The 18,618-nt window shown below is 45.0% G+C and overlaps 1 protein-coding gene across 2 annotated transcripts in view; it reads right to left on the bottom strand.

Annotated features, from left to right (window-relative positions):
* The window catches only part of SPOCK1 (SPARC (osteonectin), cwcv and kazal like domains proteoglycan 1), a 528,713-nt gene that overhangs the window by 282,239 nt on the left and 227,856 nt on the right, over positions 1-18,618 (bottom strand). For both annotated transcript variants that reach the window (XM_082623997.1, XM_082623998.1), the window contains exon 3: positions 3,908-3,953. In XM_082623997.1, the coding sequence (XP_082480123.1) occupies positions 3,908-3,953 (46 nt within the window). The remainder of the gene's footprint in view (positions 1-3,907; positions 3,954-18,618) is intronic.

Here is an 18,618-nt window from a genome sequence, read left to right as displayed (position 1 = left end):
TTGAATACTATGTGTGTCCTTACTAGTCACACCAATACTTGAGACAGTCAGGAGCTACAGGGCATTTCAGAGGTCAAGCTACAGAGCTGAATGGTTAAGTCTGACCATCTCTGACCAAAGCCCAGGGATCCAAGGCAATGAATGATGCAATGGAGAAGTTACCTACGAGTCCGGTAGGAGGGGAAGCATTTAGCAGGTGTGTCTTGGGTTCCGAATCACTGCTGTTGAGCCACCAAACTAGGTCCTCTAAAGTATTGCCTTCAACCTGTCACTCCTCTGCTCAAAAACTTTCTATGGGTCCCCACTGCCAAGAAAACAAAGTTTAAACTTCATAGATTGGTATGAAATGCCCTTCACAGCCTGCCTCAAATCCACCTGTCTGGCTGCTCTCTACCAGAATCCCCCGTGTACGGCCTTCCTTCCCCTTTTCTCCCCCTGAATTTCAAGCCCATTCCACACCCACCTCTATCATGAAGCCACTTCCACCTCCATCTCAGAACATGCTTGTCATCTGGCCCTCTAAAATGCTTTCCAGCAAGTTCCATTTCTAGAAACTGAAAGTCATCCCCAACCACAAAACTGTCTGAACCACGTCGGATTCTTTTTTAGCTCAGGAGGGGAAATGACTTCTCTCTGCAGCTGACAATCTCCACTGGAGTTCGGCAATCCTCCTATTTTCTGGAAGGTGAAATGCCCAATCTGTTCCATGCCTGTGGTTTATATTGCGCCAGGCCGTGTCAGCGCTGATATAGTAACCTCCCATTTTTATTGAGCGGCACCCAGTATAATTGATGACATTTGCTGGAGTCGATATTTTAAGTGAAGGCTATTCTCAGCCCTGCCTGCTCTCCCCCCAGCTCGGGATATAAATAGCCAACAGCAGCTACACCTGAGGTACAAAGTGGGACTTCTCAGCTAAGGTCCTCAATTATACCCCAGAAAGTCATGAGGTTTTCTGCAAGGATTTATCTTGGCAGATCGAGTTTTCAAGCCTGCAGAGCTCGGAAAAGAGGGAGCAGGGGCAGGACGCTGCTGGATATGGTTGCTAACATTCCTTGGAGAGAAAAATCCCTGTTTGGACTTTTTGGTTAGGCAGATTTAAATAGCATGTTCAAAGGAAGCTATCATTTATATCACATATATAGATATATCATTTACATATATGAAGTGACAAATGATGCCCACCTTCATGTATAACCTTTCCCAATGTGAATTAGTAAAAATTAAAATGTTCCTTGGTAAAGTTTTAGTATTTGTTTGCAGGCCTTGGGGAAGAGTAAATCTGGAATTTATTTAGGCAACATTTGATCCTCACATGACTAGAACCTAAATCTTTTTCTGGACTGGAAAGTGTCAGTTCATGGTCACGATCACCTGCGGTAGCTCCATAAGAAAGATCCTGGTAGGGGTGTTTGCAGAAGGGCTCATTTACCAGGTACGCACAGGGAACGTGTTGCTCTACATCTGAGTGTTCTTCCAACATGAATGTGTAGGCTTTTGAGAAATTTTTAGAAATTTTGACCATTTTTGATGGAAAATTTCTAAATTACAAATACCTTCATATGTTTTACTGTGATTTACTGTGATGATTCAGTCGCTGTTAAAGTTGTCCGTTCTCCAAAGAAGACATCAAGATGGCCAACAGGAACATGAAAAGATGCTCGTCATTGCTGATTATTAGAGAAATGCAAATCAAAACTACAATGAGGTATCACCTCACACTAGTCAGAATGGCCATCATCAAAAAGTCTACAAATAACAAATGCTGGAGAGGGTGTGGAGAAAAGGAAACCCTCCTACACTGTTGGTAGGAAGGTAAATTGGTGCACTATGAACAGTATGGAGGTTCCTTAAACAACTAAAAATAGAACTAACATATGGTCCAGCAATCGCACTCCTGGGCATATAATCCAGAAAAGGTGAAACTAATTCAAAAAGATACATGCACCCCAATGTTCATAGCAGCACTATTTACAATAGCCAAGACATGGAAGCAACCTAAGTGTCCATCAATGGATGAATGGGTAAAGAAGATGTGGTATGTATACACAATGGAATACTACTCAGCTGTAAAAAAGAATGAAACAATGTCATTTGCAGCAACATAGATGGACCTAGAGATTATCATACTGAGTGAAATAAGTCAGGCAGAGAAAGACAAATATTATATGATACCACTTATATGTGGAATCTAAAAAATAATACAAATGAACTTATTTACAAAACAGAAACAGACTCGTGGACATAAAAAACAAACTTATGGCTATCAAAGGGGAAAGGGTGAAGAAGGGATAAATTAGTAGGAGTATGGGATTCACAGATGCACACCACTATATATAAAATAGATAAACAACAAGGATTTACTGTATAGCACAGAGAACTATATGCAATATCTTGTAATAACCTATAATGGAAAAGAACTGGAAAAAATATTTACACCTATGTATAACTTCATCACTTTGCTGTACACCTGAAACTAACACAGTATTGTAAATCAACTATATTTCAATTAAAAATTTTTTTAAAGTTGCTGAAGTGTGAGGCCCTTAGAGCCCACTGGCATAGGTATAGCCCAGATGGGGCCTCCAAAAGAAAGCCTTCCCTAGCACCTGCCCACAACACACACATGCATGCCCATGAAGTCTCCCACCTATAGTCTCACCTGCACACACCTGCATCATAGCCATTAACACATCTCCCACTGCAATTGTACACTGAGCTATTTCCCCACTCCCCACTCTGAGCTCCTCCTGGATGGGTACCACAGGTTTTCTGTTTTATCCCCAGGACCTGGCTTGGTGCTTGTTCCAGAGTGCTAGGTCAATAAATGTTTGAGAATGAATGAATGCATGTACGTATGAATGAACAAAGTGTTGCACTACTGGAGGGCATACGCTGAATGTCTATGCGAAAATTTTAATGCCAATTTTGCTTACAAGAAAACCAGAGTCCGGATGGAGTGACCCATTAAAGTGACAAAGGAGAGAGCAGAAAGGGGCGCCTTCTATCGTGTTACACGTCAATGCTTTCCTTGACTTCTTTGTGTCAGGTTGACCATCGTGACCACATCAATTACTCAATCTACAGAACTGAAGCTGATTCTCAGAAGCATGAACCTTTGAGACTTGGTAGGTAACATTTTCCCTCTGAGTTGCAGCATTAATTGCATATACGTACTTGAAGTACAGTCTGCCACCATTTCAGCAGCAGGGTCTGTGCCAACAGCAGCCCCACATGGAACAATAGAAACAGAGATGTGATTCACAGCAGGTCCTCGCTGTGTCTTAAATAACTCACAGGAGGACAGAGATTTACAATGGCCTTCAGGAGCCTGGCTTTGTGCTTGCTGGTGTGAGTCAAAAGAGCCCTCTGAGGACCAAGCTAAAACCCAAGCGGTCAGTGAGCTGCCCCTGAAACGAGCTTCTATTTAGAAACACGATGAAGTTATTTAACAAATGAAATATCAGTGCCCCTGAAAGCCTCCCGGGATTAGCCTATTTCTAGACAAGAAAGTTTCATTTTTGTGGCTCATGTGAATTGGACAGCGTCTCCAGGCACAGTCTGTTCCATGAATGAAATCACTGGACTCAGCCCAACAATCCACCGGGTTAGTCTGATAAGCATTTTACTATTTTGTTTCTTTATGTGTTTGTTCTCTAACAAAACCAACCAATGATTATAGTGGTCAATTCAATAAAAACATTTCTTAATCGGTCTTAGACAATCTCAGACAAATAACCAATTTGATTAAAATAATTTCTATCACCCCAGTCAATTCAGTCCACAAAAGTCAGTAAAATAAGACAGCTAGCTGGCCTTTAAGGGAAGAGTAAATCAGCATTCAAGGAAGGAAAAATGAGACAGCATTTCCCATGGAATATACAGCAAGAAAAAGTGCATCCTTTACCTTGGTCAAATGGCTTGTTGGGATTCCAGTTTCTGAAATAATCATCCTATATGAGGGAAAAAAAAAAAAAAACAGAAAACAAAGGTCAGATTTCAAGAAGCTTCTCACATAAATGCATAAAAAGCTGCCTTTCCCCCCACCTCCCAAAACACAAAGGAAAACACTAAGGGCTTAGAAATCTTTCCAAGGCATTCACGTGCAATCAAAAATATCAATTGACTTTTTAAATTCTTGTCTTTCAAACTGTATGGATTATACACTAGGAAGAGTTAATACATTTCGGCCTAATATGGAAACAGCACTGTTCTTCCTGGTTTGACAGATAAACGGAGACACCTTCTAAGTGCAAGACGTATTTGCTATCAGTTATACCGCTAGTGGTGATGCCTAGCTGTTCTCACTTGGGATTAAGCCTCTGTGTTTGTAACCACTGATAATTCAACTGTCAACATTTCTCCTGCACGAAGACATGTAATTTTGGCACACAGTTCCAGTTTTCTAACACTCCCCAAACCTAAAAACAGAGGGCCATTCAAATGTGAGAATTAACCACAGGCATATATTCAGCTTAATACCATGTGTCCCAGGTGTGTAAAGATAAAAACACAAAGGCTGGCCAATCTGGTTCGTTCATAACCATGTCCTTCTTGCATGAAGCTTGCCTCGATTTATGCTCAGAGGCTAGACACTTCATTATTTTGAAAGTGCAAGGGTCCAGGTCACTCACTTCTCTATCATCACATTAACCTCTTCCCCACTGCTAATAACCCTTCCCTTCCAAACCTACACTGCTCACTCTTTCTCCTCCCTGTAGGTGCTCACCCACCCCACTGCAGCCGAGCACACCCACTCTGTCAGCTCAGCTCAACTGTCTGCAACATGCAGAGGCCTCACCCGTGGAAAACACCTCCACACCATTTTTAGGGCATGTGCCCCCATGCAGTTAATTTCCTCCTGCATTATACTCAAATGATCTGCTGGATGTGTTTTCGGCTGGTACTCTGCATGCTGCAGTTCCAGAAAGCTGTCCAAAATGAGGCCTCGACATCTCTTCTAGAAAAGTTCATTGAGATCGAAGTGCACAATTAGTTTCAACTATGGTCCATGCCATGCCGTCTCCTGCGGCCATTTATCTCCAACACCATCTCCTGTGAATTTTATCGGCCTCTGTGTCATTCAATTACCTGGCTTTATTAGATCCTGGTTGAGTTCACCTAAGCCCTTAAATAGATTTTAGGAAACTGGATTTAGAGTAAAATCAGAACATTGCTCCTTGGGCAGTGAGATTCCATTTTCCAGAGCATGAATAAACATGAACGGGTTCCTCCGGATCCTGGGGTTTCAGCATTAAATCATTTTTAACTCCGAGGAATTGGCCCACTTTGCTCTGGCTTTAAATTTATGGCATAACTGGTCTTCTCACCCATCTGGTTAGGAAGTCTCTGAGGTCTACACCATGAAATATCACTGAGAAAGTTTAAAAGAATCCCTCTGCCACATCTCTCTCCATTTATTATTTTAAATATAATCCTAGTCTTTTGAATTACGTGGCAGCCAGAGTTAATGATTCTAAGTTAAGAGCTGGATGATTGGTGGGAAATTTACCACTTGATTTCTCAGCTTTGATGGACAATATACTCAGCACTAAATATAAGCAAGTGACTCAGACATTCTGCTGTTCACAAGGGCAAGAGAGGAGATAACCCAGGATGAACTCACCCTCACCACTGGAGAAAAAACAACAAAACCTCTGTCCTTCCAACTGTGGTTCATCAGTGCCCTCTGCACATCCAGAGGATGGCACCAGCCAACCGCAATCTAAAATCATGTGAACTATTTTCTACTTGAACATGCTGTTCTAATACATGGAAGTCCTTGGAAGCTAGGATGTGTGTCTAACAAGGAAGGACTGGAGCCAAAGACAAGTTCCTTTGCTTTAATTTCACATGTCACATTCTCTTTGATATCCAAGTGAGGTTTGAGCCAGTCTCAAGAACTGAATATTCCCTAGTGATTTCAACATACATTATAACTTGGATGGAATGTGAAGCATTCTTCTGGACCTTGCCACATTTCCAGGCTAACTATAACTGCCATTTTTACATATTTCTTGGGGAAAATCATGATTTTAAATATAAAACCTCTAAAAGTGGCTATCTGCATGAGAATATTTAAAAACTCACTGCACATGTAATAATACTGCCTAACTGCTGCCCAAATGTGAAGGTACACCTGAGTCAAAGCTCATTATGCAAAATGAGTCCTTCAAAGAGTCTCTTGCCCAGCAAGGCCAAGTGGGGAAGGAAAATGATTTCCCTGCATCTGATTGCTTTTGACCTGCCTTAGGAAAGCGGGTGCCAAAGCAGAACCCAATGAGCTAGCAGCCCAGACAACCTTGGGTGTGACCGCGGTGGCTACAGCTGAGAGAGAGGCACCAGAGCCCACTTGGGGGATGGCCACTGAGCATGGGGAAGGGGGCCACTGAGCGGTCACTGCAGCAGCGAGGTCCAAATATGAGCGGCCAGAGTCCACGGATCAGCCTTCCACACTGGACCGGCCAGGTCTGCAGACATGGGCAGTCCAAGCAGCTGGGCCTGGGCCAATCAATCCACTCTGCCTCTGGGGCAACGTCTGGTGAGGAAGCACCCAAACCCGCATGGAAAAAGCTAGAAGAACCCCCTTCTAGAGCTTCACCTCACCCCTGAGTCCCACTTTACAGTCAGTATGCTCAAGGGACAAAGGACGGCTGGCTGGTCATTTCTCCAGGGCTTAACATCCAGGGGCACCAGCCCAGCTCTTCCTTTATCTTATTTTCTATCTAAAATTTTTAAATATAGCATATATTTTAGGTTATCCTAAAACAGACCCAGGACTTGCTGTGCTGTTGATGCTTCTACCTCCTTTCTCACAGTGGCAAATCCCACTGTGGGAAGCAGTGTGCCAGCCCCACACCACCCAGGTGCTGCCCGGTACCTAAGTGCATTATGCTGCATGGACCCCAGAGCCTGGTCCAGAGACCAGAAAAGCACAGGACTTGAAAAGCCCTCGCCTCTGATCTTCCTTCTGGCCCAATAAAGATGTGGCCTGTTAAAATTCAGACTGTGGTGGAAGGCATGGTGGACATACTAGATCACACTCGCCAGGCGAGGTGTATCTGTCTGTATTGGCCTCTTAATGGGTAATTTTATCTCTACTGATGAAGCTTTTAAAAATGACTCGCAAGGACCTCAGCAACAGTTAATTCTTAAAACATACACCTAAATAGAAGTTCGCATACCTAGATACAGTCATTTATTAAATTCAATAACTCCTATTAGTGCATTCTACAGGCTGAAGAGTGAAGCATGGCAGTGTTACCATGCATGTATATTTTATGGGCTACACTGCACAGGATAATTATATCAGGCCTCTGCTGGACAGGGCAGAGAACAGTCTTCCTCTAAATTCTCACCATACGAGGAAGGGCTTATTCCACTTCATGATACCACTTCGAAAATGAAAATCACCCAACTCTTTAGGGACTGTTAAAACCCGGAAGAACCTATAAAGTTAAAAAGACTCTCAAATTTGAGCATACTGAGTTATGTCCAAAATCATGAAACATTCCAGGTGAGCATACAGTCATAGTAAAAACACATCAAAAGTCAGCATACCTAAATGTCCATCAACAGAGGAATGGGTAAAGAAGATGTAGTACATATGTATACAATGGAATATTACTCAGCCATAAAAAGGAATGAAATTGGGTCATTTGTACAGACGTGGATGGACCTAGAGAGTGTCATACAGAGTGAAGTAAGTCAGAAAGAGAAAAGCAAATAATGTATAATAACACATATATGTGGGATCTAGAAAAATGGTATAGATGATCTTATTTGCAAAGCAGAAATAGAGGCACAGACATAGAGAACAAATGTATGGATATCAAGGGGGAAAGGGGTGGGGTGGGAGGAATTGGGAGACTGGGGTTGACACATATACATTATTGATACTATGTATAAAATAGACAACTGATGGGAACATACTGTATAGCACAGGGAACTCTACCTAATGCACTGTGGTGACCTAAATGGGAGGGAAGTCCAAAAGGGAGGGGATGTCTGTATGTGTATGGCTGATTCGCTTTGTTGTGCAGTGGAGGCTAACACAACCTTGTAAAGCAACCAGACTCCAATAAAGATTATAAAAAAAAAAAAGCATACAGATCACAGTAGGAAAGCGACAAATGGTAACATCTAGAATGACGAAGAAGGGAGTGGTGCTGGTGGTGGAGGGAGAGTCGTGGGAGTGATCATGGCCCCAGTTATTGTTTTAAACCCTCCACCACTGATCAAAAGAGGTAAAACCATATTCGTTTCACTAAATAAATATCCCACTAAACACAATACTGGACCCTGTGAAATTATTGGCACCCAGTGGCTGGTGCAAAGGAATTTAACTCTGGTTTTTCAACTGCTTTAGAGATGCCCTGTTTTGATAAACATTCATGGGAAGTGAAATCTTTTTAAAATATACACATATATAACACATATTATATATTATATATATAAAAGACATTAATAAGGATATATTTATCAGGACATGTTAATAAAATACGTATATATACATATATACCAAAGGACATTCTGATCTATAATGCATCTTCCAAGAAAACTTTTCAGCCTCCCTACCACGAAATGATGCAAAAATATTCCTGCCATAATTTTAGTGATTAAGTCTCCTCATCATGGATGTCATAACGAATTGGAAAGTCTCTGGGTTTAGCCCATTTTGATCAGGAACCTGAATTTTTCTTCCCCTGTCCCACAGCCCCCAAATGGCTGATGTAATTTAGCTCAACTATTCCCCAGGGGGTTGCCTTTCCAGAGATGCTTATTTCAGCTCCAAAGAATGTCAAAGCAACTCTGAGGAAGAGATGAAGTGGCACAATCAAATGGAAACCACTTTTGAGATCCAACTGCTTTACTCTCACTTGTGAAGATGATGATGTAATTTATATATACCTTACAGCTTTAGCTACTACAGATCAAAGACACTTAGCTCTCATGGAACAGATCATTTCTCCTTCACACATATTTTAGCTAAGTTGTTTGAACACTGAAGTATCATCTGAAGATTACCTGAGGTAATAAAAAGTACCAGCCTAGAAAATAAATGGAAGCCTCACTTGTCTCGACCAGGAGTGAGCAGTGGAGACATGTACAGAAGGAAGTAAGGTGATTTGAGGGCAGTCAGCCCCTTGGGGTCATCTGAAGACCCCCTGCAGATAAATACCAAAAGGAGAAGCATTGCCCTGCAGGGCCAGGTGGACTAAAGCCAGGTTTATAGATCCTAGATGGAGGTTAATCCCACTTTATCAAACCCCAAACCTTTACAAAGAGATTAGTTAAGGGGCTATAGGCAAACTGCTCTCCAAAGGACTCAGTGCAAACTAGTTATTTTTCACACTAACTGACTGGGGAAACAGGAAGGAGGGGTGGCTGGCAGGTGGGAAAAGTATCTCTGAAATGATACTAGAAGTCATTGAAAATGTGAGATTTCCAGATGACATTATGTAAGTGTATCAGCTGTATGATGTGAAATTTTCCTGTAATTTCAATTTGTGTGCAGTGGAAACCCCTACTAATCACGCTGTTGAGAAATACAAAACATTCCATCTATTGGGAAGGAGCTAGCTTCCCAGACACCATCTTACCTCTGAGCTATTTCCAGTCACATCTCTGGGCAAGCAATGTGCTATCGGTTTCCTCTCCATCAGGCCTGTCCTGCCCAGCCCTGGTGAAGAGCCCCAGTGACAATCCTTCTGAATGAAGCGAGCGACCAACCAGCCCAGCATGGACAGTGACTTGATGTCCCCCGCCCACCCCCCATCACTCCACAGACCCCACTCATGCGAACCCTGTACACCAGGGACTGGAAGCTGGGCCATTAATACATCTTCCATTGGCACATATCACGCCCACACACCTGGGCCCAGGCTGCTTCTGAACAGGGATGGGTCTTACTCACCTGCACATTCCCCCAGGGCAACACTCAACAGTACACAGTAAGTCCTGGATGAACTGTATATAATTTAAATAAGCTGTTCCAGCTTTAACATCTCCGTATCCCTGTGAAATGCCCATAACTGTTCCTGGTGTGTGCGTAAGGACAGGTGGGTGTAGGTTTATACAGATGCTCTAAATCACTTTCTTCCTGAATAGAGTGATTCTTTGATAAATTGGTCTGACATTTGGTATAAAGTCCTGCAGGCCTCAGACAAGATGATTTAGAAAATAACAATGTCAGTTGCTCTACTCTTTCAATAAATAACCCACCAGTAAAACACAGATAATAACTGACAATCATACTTGTACTGTAACTAATGAGAAAAGATAAAGCAGCAAATGGACTGTTTATATGCATTTGATAAATTGCACCCCCTGGATATACCCATGAAAAATAAATGTGTGTGGTCCTGTTTCACTGAACTAAAACAAACATTTACCACTGAGATTTAGGATTTAGAGTGAAATTTACATTTTATTTGGCAACTATTTTGATGCTATGTCTACACACAGTGGAAAAATCAAAAACCTACCTCAACTTCCTGAGTACGAAAGCATTATAAATGAGAAAAAAAATAAAAGAATCACATCAAACCATAGGAAGGAATGTAAACATTTTCGATAATTGCATCAAAATTTCAAATTATCATAACATTAGAAAGGTCACAGGCAGACATTTTCCCAACCATCACTCCCTTGAAAAGGTCCCCTTGTTCACTAAGTTCATGAAAAGAACATTAGGTTCTCAGTGGAATAAGTGAAGCGCAGGGAAATCAGAGGGTCCTCTGGTGATCTAGTGTCATTACTGCAGAACAAATAGCAAAATCATGATTAAACCCAAATACGCAGGCATCATTATTATCTTTGAGAATTTCAAATGATTAATTTCCTGTGACACTGGTCCAAAGGGTGAGATTCAATAAAAGTCCCGAGATGACAACAGAGAGCAAGAATAAAAGACCTTCTACATTTCTGCAAAGAAATTCTTTGGCCTTGCAGCTCCAAAATAGCTTGAAGGGGTCTAAAACCTGAGAAAGACGTGGATTTATGGTCTTGGGATGTAAAATGAATAGGACTGTCACGGCCCCTCAGGTGATTAAAGGATTATAACTGCCACAAAGTCCCCTTCCTCAGGACTGTCTGCCTGTCCATTTCTGTCCATCCAAGCTGGGGTCAGGGGGAGTGACGGCTGATTTGGGCTTTTCTCAAAGAGAAAACCTGAGTCTGAGGTCCATTCCAGAAAGTGTGCCCTATATCTGGCTGCTGCTTCTGGGAATACAAATGGACCTACGATGCTGCATTTGTACTCTGACCAAGACAAGGGGCGTCTCCCCAGACGGAAAGCCACCCACACCCTTGACCTCATTAGCAAAATGATCAAAACACCTGAGCTAGCCGGGAGCAGGCTTCTGAATGTCAGATGGGAGTGAAGCAGGCAGGGCTATGGTGTCAAAGACAGAGGACACACTATGAACAGGACAGGCTCTGAAGCAGATACAGGTTCAAATCCTGCCTTGAACACTCACCAGCCAGCTGGCCTTGCACAAACCCCTCAGCTTCTGAGATGCAGTCCCTTGATCCACAAAGCAAGACCGCTGCACCTGCCTTGGAGGCTGGGTCACCATGATCCGCGACAATGTGGCAAAGTGACCGGCATATTACCAGGCACAAAGAAGGACTCAATAAATAAAATTGTACACTTTTGTGTCCATCTCCAGAGGTTTATAATATTGAGATGTCTCAAAAACATTGAGAGACACAGGCTTTATAGAAACAATGACATGCTTAAAATTTCAGTAATGGGACTCTTGTGCATTTGAATCTTACCAAACAGGCCCAAATGAAGGGAGATCAATTGCGCTTGGGAACAATAATTATGAAATATTTCAAACGCGTGCAACTTTATTAACCTTATGAATGAAGAGTGACTTAGAAAAAATGCAATGAAATATGAAAGCATGAGTTGCAAGCACATCTCTGTTTAAAGGTCAGGCACCCATTCCCTAAGATTCAGTGACCCTGTCTATTAAAAAAAGATATAAAAAAAAAAAGATGTTACTTACACCATAGAGCTGTTCTGTGTAACCAGTGAGGTGTTTTGAACCATTGTTAGCAATTACACATCATACAATTCTAAGTCAATTTAAGTTTCAATTTTGACTCACTATATCCCGTTAAGTGGACTGGACCTGCTCTGAACAGGTAAAATTTCTGCATAATCATTAATTGACATGTAGAAAACAGAGGAAGGAACCGTGAAAAGGTCCATCTCACTGACACACCAAGTAAGGCCCTTGCCGTCTTGGAGCATGTAAACCTTTACTTTACAGAAAATGCAAACTGTACTTGCCTAAGGCCCAGCCCTGTCCGAGTATCACGAACTCCAAATTAATTAGGTCCCTCTGCCTTTCTGAGAATGCCACTCCTACCACCCCCTAGGCTGGCAGGCCTCCATCAACATCCACATGCTGCCTTCTGGAGTATACAACACTGGCTATGAACTATCACCACACCCCTTCCTCCCCACCCACCCTGCACGGGAGGTACCAACCGCAGGCACTGGAAAGCAGTAGTTCTCATCCTTGACTGACCCCTGGGGTCGCTGAGGACCTTTCCAGACGCTGATGCCTGGCACCACCTAGGAGATGCTGACTCGGTGGTCTGCATCATGGCCTCCACAATGGGACACTTAAAGTTCCTCAGAGGATTCTAATGAGTAGCCCCCATTGGCTAAAGGAAGCCACACACTGATTCAATCACAGTGACTGAAAGGTGACCAGGGGACAATCAGGTCCACCACAAACAGCAAACCCGGTGCAGCCCATCAGCGGCCTCCCTTCCCCCAGCTTCCAGAGCTTTCCAGAGTTAAATTCACCTTCCATTGTCAGATCTGGCCTCAACGCCTCCAGGGCTCAGTACACAGTACCTCTGGGTGCCCTGCTGGCCAGGCCAGGACCCAGGCTGGACTGGTCCCTCTTCCCTCCCTCTGCCATTCAGGCATCAACCAGGCCCCCTCCCTCCCTGGATCTATCACACCTCCCACTCTCTGCACCCACAGCCTCTCACTCAGTCGGGCCCCCCCAGCTGCCCCTCGGGTCACCACCATGTGCCCAGCCAGCCTCCACTCCCTGTACCCTGATCAGGCTGTTCTCCATGCTGCTCCCACGGGGACCCTCTGAAGGGACGTCTGCCCTCATCAGCCCCCAATATCAAATACTCGAGTTGCTCCCCACAGCTCCCAAGCAAAGGGCAAGCCCAGGAGCAGCTTACAGGACCCTGCAAGGCACAGTCCCTGCTGAATCCTCCAGTCCCCCTGCAGCCACACCCCAGCCCATGCGCTTCACTCCAGCCCCACAAGAACCACTTCTTGGTTCTGCAACAGCCATGCTTACTTCGAGCTCTGAAATTCTGCACATGCTGCTCCTTTTGTGCCTGAAATACCCTTCCTCACCCTTCTCTGATGAACATTCGCTGCTCGATCAAATCCCAGTTTAGATTAGACGATGCTCCTTGTGCACAAACCTCCCCCATCCCCAATGCCTCCACATCAGAGACGTCTCAGCCGTGTGGTCTACACAGAGCACTGACGCAACCGCTCTGCAGTGGCCGACCACTCTCCTGCCACTCAACCACACAGCCGGCAGTCCCCACGGCCAGGGGCGGGACATCTTCACCTCCACACCTCCAGAGCCCAGCACATGCCCATCTTGCAACAGGTACTCAATGAGCACCTCCTATAAAGAAAGAACCATTCAACCTCTGTTGCTTCTTTTACACCAGTACCTTGGGCTGCAACTCCCCAATTAATTCCCTGTTGACTCAGAACTTCAGGCTCCGTGACCTGGAGGTTTCCGAGGAAAGTGAAATGGGCAACTCCCTTGGTGTAACTTAAACTGGGGCAGTAACGGGAACCTGGCACCAGCAGGGATGACGGCAGAAGACCCTGGAGGGATCGACCAAGGAGGACAGGTGGACCCCTGCACGACAGCCTCGCCCCACGTCTGCTAACAACCCCGAGTCACCGCAAGGAACAAACAGACTCCATGACTTGGCTCACCACGGCTGGCAGAAATCTGATGCAAGATTCACGACCTGCGTCAAGTTGAGGTTGAAATGAAAAAGTTGAAATCCAATCCAAAAAATCCAAGTGATACCAACAGCAACGGTAACGTTAATCCTATAGGAATAACAGCAGCTACCGTTTTCCGAGTGCTCCACACGCGCCAGGCGCTGTCCAAGCCAGCTGTGTGTTAGCTCACTGAACTCATATGATAACCGTGTGAGGCAGGCACAATCAGCACCCTGGTGACATAGCTGGGAAAGCAAGCTTAGAGAGATCGCATTTCTATATAAGGTCACACAGCTAGCGAGAAGCAGGGGGATTTGAACTCAGTTTTGCCTGACTCCGAAGATCATGCTCTAACCACTCCACACCGCGTTAAGGGCACCATGTGAAGGGAGGACCAGTGAGGTATGTGAAGGCTGGAGACCCTGGGAGACAACACAGGGCTCGTTCCCTATTGGAGATGGAACACGATGGTTGCAGGAGAGGCCAAGGGACGGAGATGAGCACAGAGGCCTGAGGCCTCCCAAGAGGCTCTCTCTACCACTGCATTGACCCTTAGTACATCTGAGCCTCAGCTTTCCCGTCTGTGAAAGGGGGGGATTCAAACACCTGCCTCAGGGTTCTTTGTGAGCTTGGACAGCAGGTCCATCTGTCCTGTGCCTGGCCCCAAGAAAGCAGTCAGGACATCCGGATGTCCTGCTCGCCCCGTACCCCAGGTGGTTCCCCGGGCTTCAGAAGCACGGCCAGCAGCCCTGATGACAGCAGCCTCAGGAGCAAGCCCTCCCGAGGGGCACTTTGTGGGCTCTGGACCAAGCACTGCCACCACACCTGTCTGCCACCACACTCTCTGGGGCCCACTTCAAAGTGGAGCGTCCAACGCCAACATCAAGCCACTGCACAGAGGACGTGGTGGCTTCGGCACCGCCCATCTCTCTGAGAAGCCATGGCCACAGACTTTGCATGGAATTTTCATTAGCTGCACAGCAAGGCCTGCTGCGGTTCCTCCCAGCCCTACCATTCCCTCTTCTCTTGGAAGGAACATCTGGGAAAGTTAGCAATAAAAACTCCCTCACTGTGTCCCTAAAAGCATCCTGGCAGCCTCCCTGCCTGCCCTCCTCTGCATCCTGAGGCTCTGGCCCTTGGACCATGTACACAGCAGATGCTCCTTACCAAAGCCCCAGAAATAAATCTGGTCAAGGTCTTTTCTCCACTTCAAAGCAATGATGTCACCATCAGAATCTGAGAGGGTTCATTTGAAATCTGCAACTTCTGAACTTCTTTCCCCCATGGTAAGAGGTCACCAGAGTAGACAAGCCTGCCAAATAGACCCACACTCCCAAGCCACGATTTCCCTCTGTGATCACTGGCAAAGCTTCCACAGAGAAGGGGGAGTGTGCCCTGTCTGAGGTACAGCCACTGCTATAACTAGGGCTCGCCACGAGGGTAGAACAATCCTCTCGCACTGACTGAAAACCCTCCATAGGACCCACACTCCCAAAGGCCGCTGGGTCCAACCAATCCTGGACCATGGAGATGGGCTAAGTTTCCTGTCACTCAACGAGCACTTATGCAACTCTATGATGGATGTAACCCAGTCTCTCACGCCCAGCACTGCCAAATAGATGCCTGGTAGACTCAGGAGACTTAGAGAAACAATCCCAAAGTACTTCAGCCAGGCTCCACACTTGGAAACTTGCTCACCTGGCCACTCGGACAGGTAGATGATGTACTTAGGTCGTATGACAAGACAGAAAGTCCAGAGAAGATATAAGAGAACTGTCCTCATACCAAGATCAGTGTGCGTGAGTCCCTGACTAAAGGGGATCTGTGTACTCCGTGAACATCTAGCTGTCCTGTTGCCCTCCAGGGCTGTTTCCATAATCTGTCCATGTTCAGTGAGGGCCTGGGGCACCCACAGAGACAGAGCAAGGTCGAAGCTGCAAGGAAGCTGGGGGCAGAGACTCGAGGACCTCAGTGCCTGGAGAGATATCCACGCCTTATCTCCAGGCACTAAGGAGCCACTTGGAGGTGGGCGGACTTGAAGGTGGATCCCATCACACCAGTACTTTCCGAAGGAGCTGGGCTGACTGAGTGTGGGAGAGGTTAGAAGGAGCCCAACTGAAAGCAAGGACACCAATGAAGAAGTTCATTCTACGTGTGCACAATTATCACTTACAGCATCTGCTGCACATGTGCCTTTGTGCCAGAAAACAGACACGAAGAACACCCAGCCCTTACCCTAAGAAGCCCACAATCTGGCCAGAGGAAAGGGAACCAGAAATGTCAACAGATGAAGGCATAATACTACCAGGCAATGTGCTCATTATGAAAAGAAAATAGCTACAGAACACAGAGGAGGAAGCCACCAACGATTCCAGGGAACCAGGACTGACTCTACTGAAGCAGTGGGACGTAACGCTGGGTCTGGACGGACAAGGAGTTTTCCGGGCAAGGAACGTGGAGTAGGTGGGACAAGGAGCCAGCAACTGCAATGAGCAGGGCTCTTTGCTGCAGCAGCCCTCAGCTCAGGCAACAGGAGAGGAAGCCTGAGCCCAGGTGCAGCCACAGAGACAGGACGATAGGAGACATCTGCCGGCTCTGCCCAGGGTCTCCGACCCACCACGGCCACACCACTAGGTCTGCCATCTGCTCTGCAACCAGAAATCCTGTAGCTGCTGTGGCTGGTCACTGGCATCACTGTGATCCGTGCACTCCAGCTGGAAGGCTGAGCAATGACACTATGTCTAGAAAAGACGCACTGACCCATGGCATGCCACCCCAGGGACAAGAGCCAGCTCACATCCTGGCCCTTCCAACCAGCAAGCGTCCCCATGCCACCTGTTACGAACATGTGTAAGTCATACGGGCCACAACTGGAACCAACTAGTCTCTCTGCCTGTCGCTCTCTCTGTCCTACAGAGACACACTGCCAGCTTGCTCCACCTTCCTTTATTAAATAAACATCTCTCCCTTTGGAGGTGAGATCCCTGAGAACAAAGGCCATGCCACGTGACCGTGCTCTGGGAACCAAGACCCTGGAGGTGGCCCCTCCCCACCCGCAGTCAATGATAACAATTAAGGGCCTCTTGTTCTCACCGAGCCTTTGAAAGTTTCCACTCTTGTTTGCAGGGGACAGTGGTAGGGAACCAGGGTTCCCTTCTACCCATCTTTTAAAATCAAAACACTCCAGGGCAAAATTATCAGGTTACACCATTTATATGGTAACAAAACACACATCAATAAGGACATATTTATTTCCTGTGGAAGAGTACTCAGCCAGCAGAAGCCATGTAATATTTTTATTTTTATGCTTTCTTTTAATTTATTATTTGGAAAATAAGAGGAATGTTAATAACAATGCAGGCCCCTTCCAGTCCTAAAATTCAATAATTCTAAATATGTCAGATAATAAATCAAACACGCCTGACAGCTCTGTGTAAATAAAGTGGGAGCAATTTTCAGACTAGCAAGGACTACAGTGTACTGGAAGAATCCAAGGAAGACCAAAGCAATAAGCTGTTTTGCCTTTGATTTTTATTTCTGCTTCCAAATTTTAAGAGCCCAGCAAGAGCACAAATAGTAGTTATGTCCTAGATCTTTAAAATCCCTTTCCTATTAAATAACTTATGAGCATTAAAGAAAGAGTCCAGTTGGGTTTTTTCACATGATGCTACTCAGAGAGAACTTTTGAAAAAAATTTCCAAGATCTAATTCTTTAGATAAATTACCTTCTTGTGAAAGGTGGAGACTCCTAGAAAGTCACATACAAAAACATGGGAAGAAAGAAACCAAGAAGCAATAAAAAGGACCAACGATGCAATGTAACTATCTCTTCCACTCGATAACTACACCCTCCCCATGCCCAGAGCCCACCCCTCAGAGGCCTGAGAAGAAAGAAGGGGCAGCCAAGGCCACCAACAAGCATGAAGCAGCACTGGGTCCCGCTCATTAAAATCGACCTTCTCATTTAGCCAGTTGCATGGTCACATTTTCTAGGTATCTCAACTGTCCTTAAAGAGTGCCCATGATTCGCCATAAGAAGAAAAAAATACAAAAAAAAGAACTAGAGAAAAGTCAAAATGGTAACAATGGTTATCAATGGTTGGAGGAATACAAGAGTTTTCTTCCTGCTTCTACTTTATTATTTTTCAATTAAAAAATAACCTGTATTACTTCATGTGTTTGTATGTTGTCTCCTCATTCATCTATTTACCCATTCTTCATTCATTCATTCATTCAAAGTTCTATGGGATAGGGAAAATGAAGACAGCATTACCCTAACATCATGGTTGGGGCAACTCTAGACAGAGAGGTAAAATCATTTTTAAATGAATTCACACAGCACTAAAATCTGCAGTATAAGATCTATGTACACCGAAAGATTAGACTGAGAGCTGTACTCACAGCCCAGACATGGGAAATAAGAAGGAAGAACCTCTTGGGCCATGACCTAGAACAATGACTAGGAACCTTTCCAGGCAGCTGAATGGAATCACAAGCCCTTCTTATTACCCTGTCTCTGGGCTGGCACACAGGGTAAGCATTCATTTATTCCTGTTGTTCTGGCACCCTATTAAGGAATGAAAGATCTGGAATAA

The sequence above is a fragment of the Mesoplodon mirus genome, assembly GCF_964341445.2.
Source record: "Mesoplodon mirus genome assembly, chromosome: 5".
Taxonomy (NCBI): domain Eukaryota; kingdom Metazoa; phylum Chordata; class Mammalia; order Artiodactyla; family Ziphiidae; genus Mesoplodon; species Mesoplodon mirus.
The sequence above is the reverse complement of the archived record's forward strand: the minus strand, read 5'-3'. Positions and strand labels throughout refer to the sequence as shown.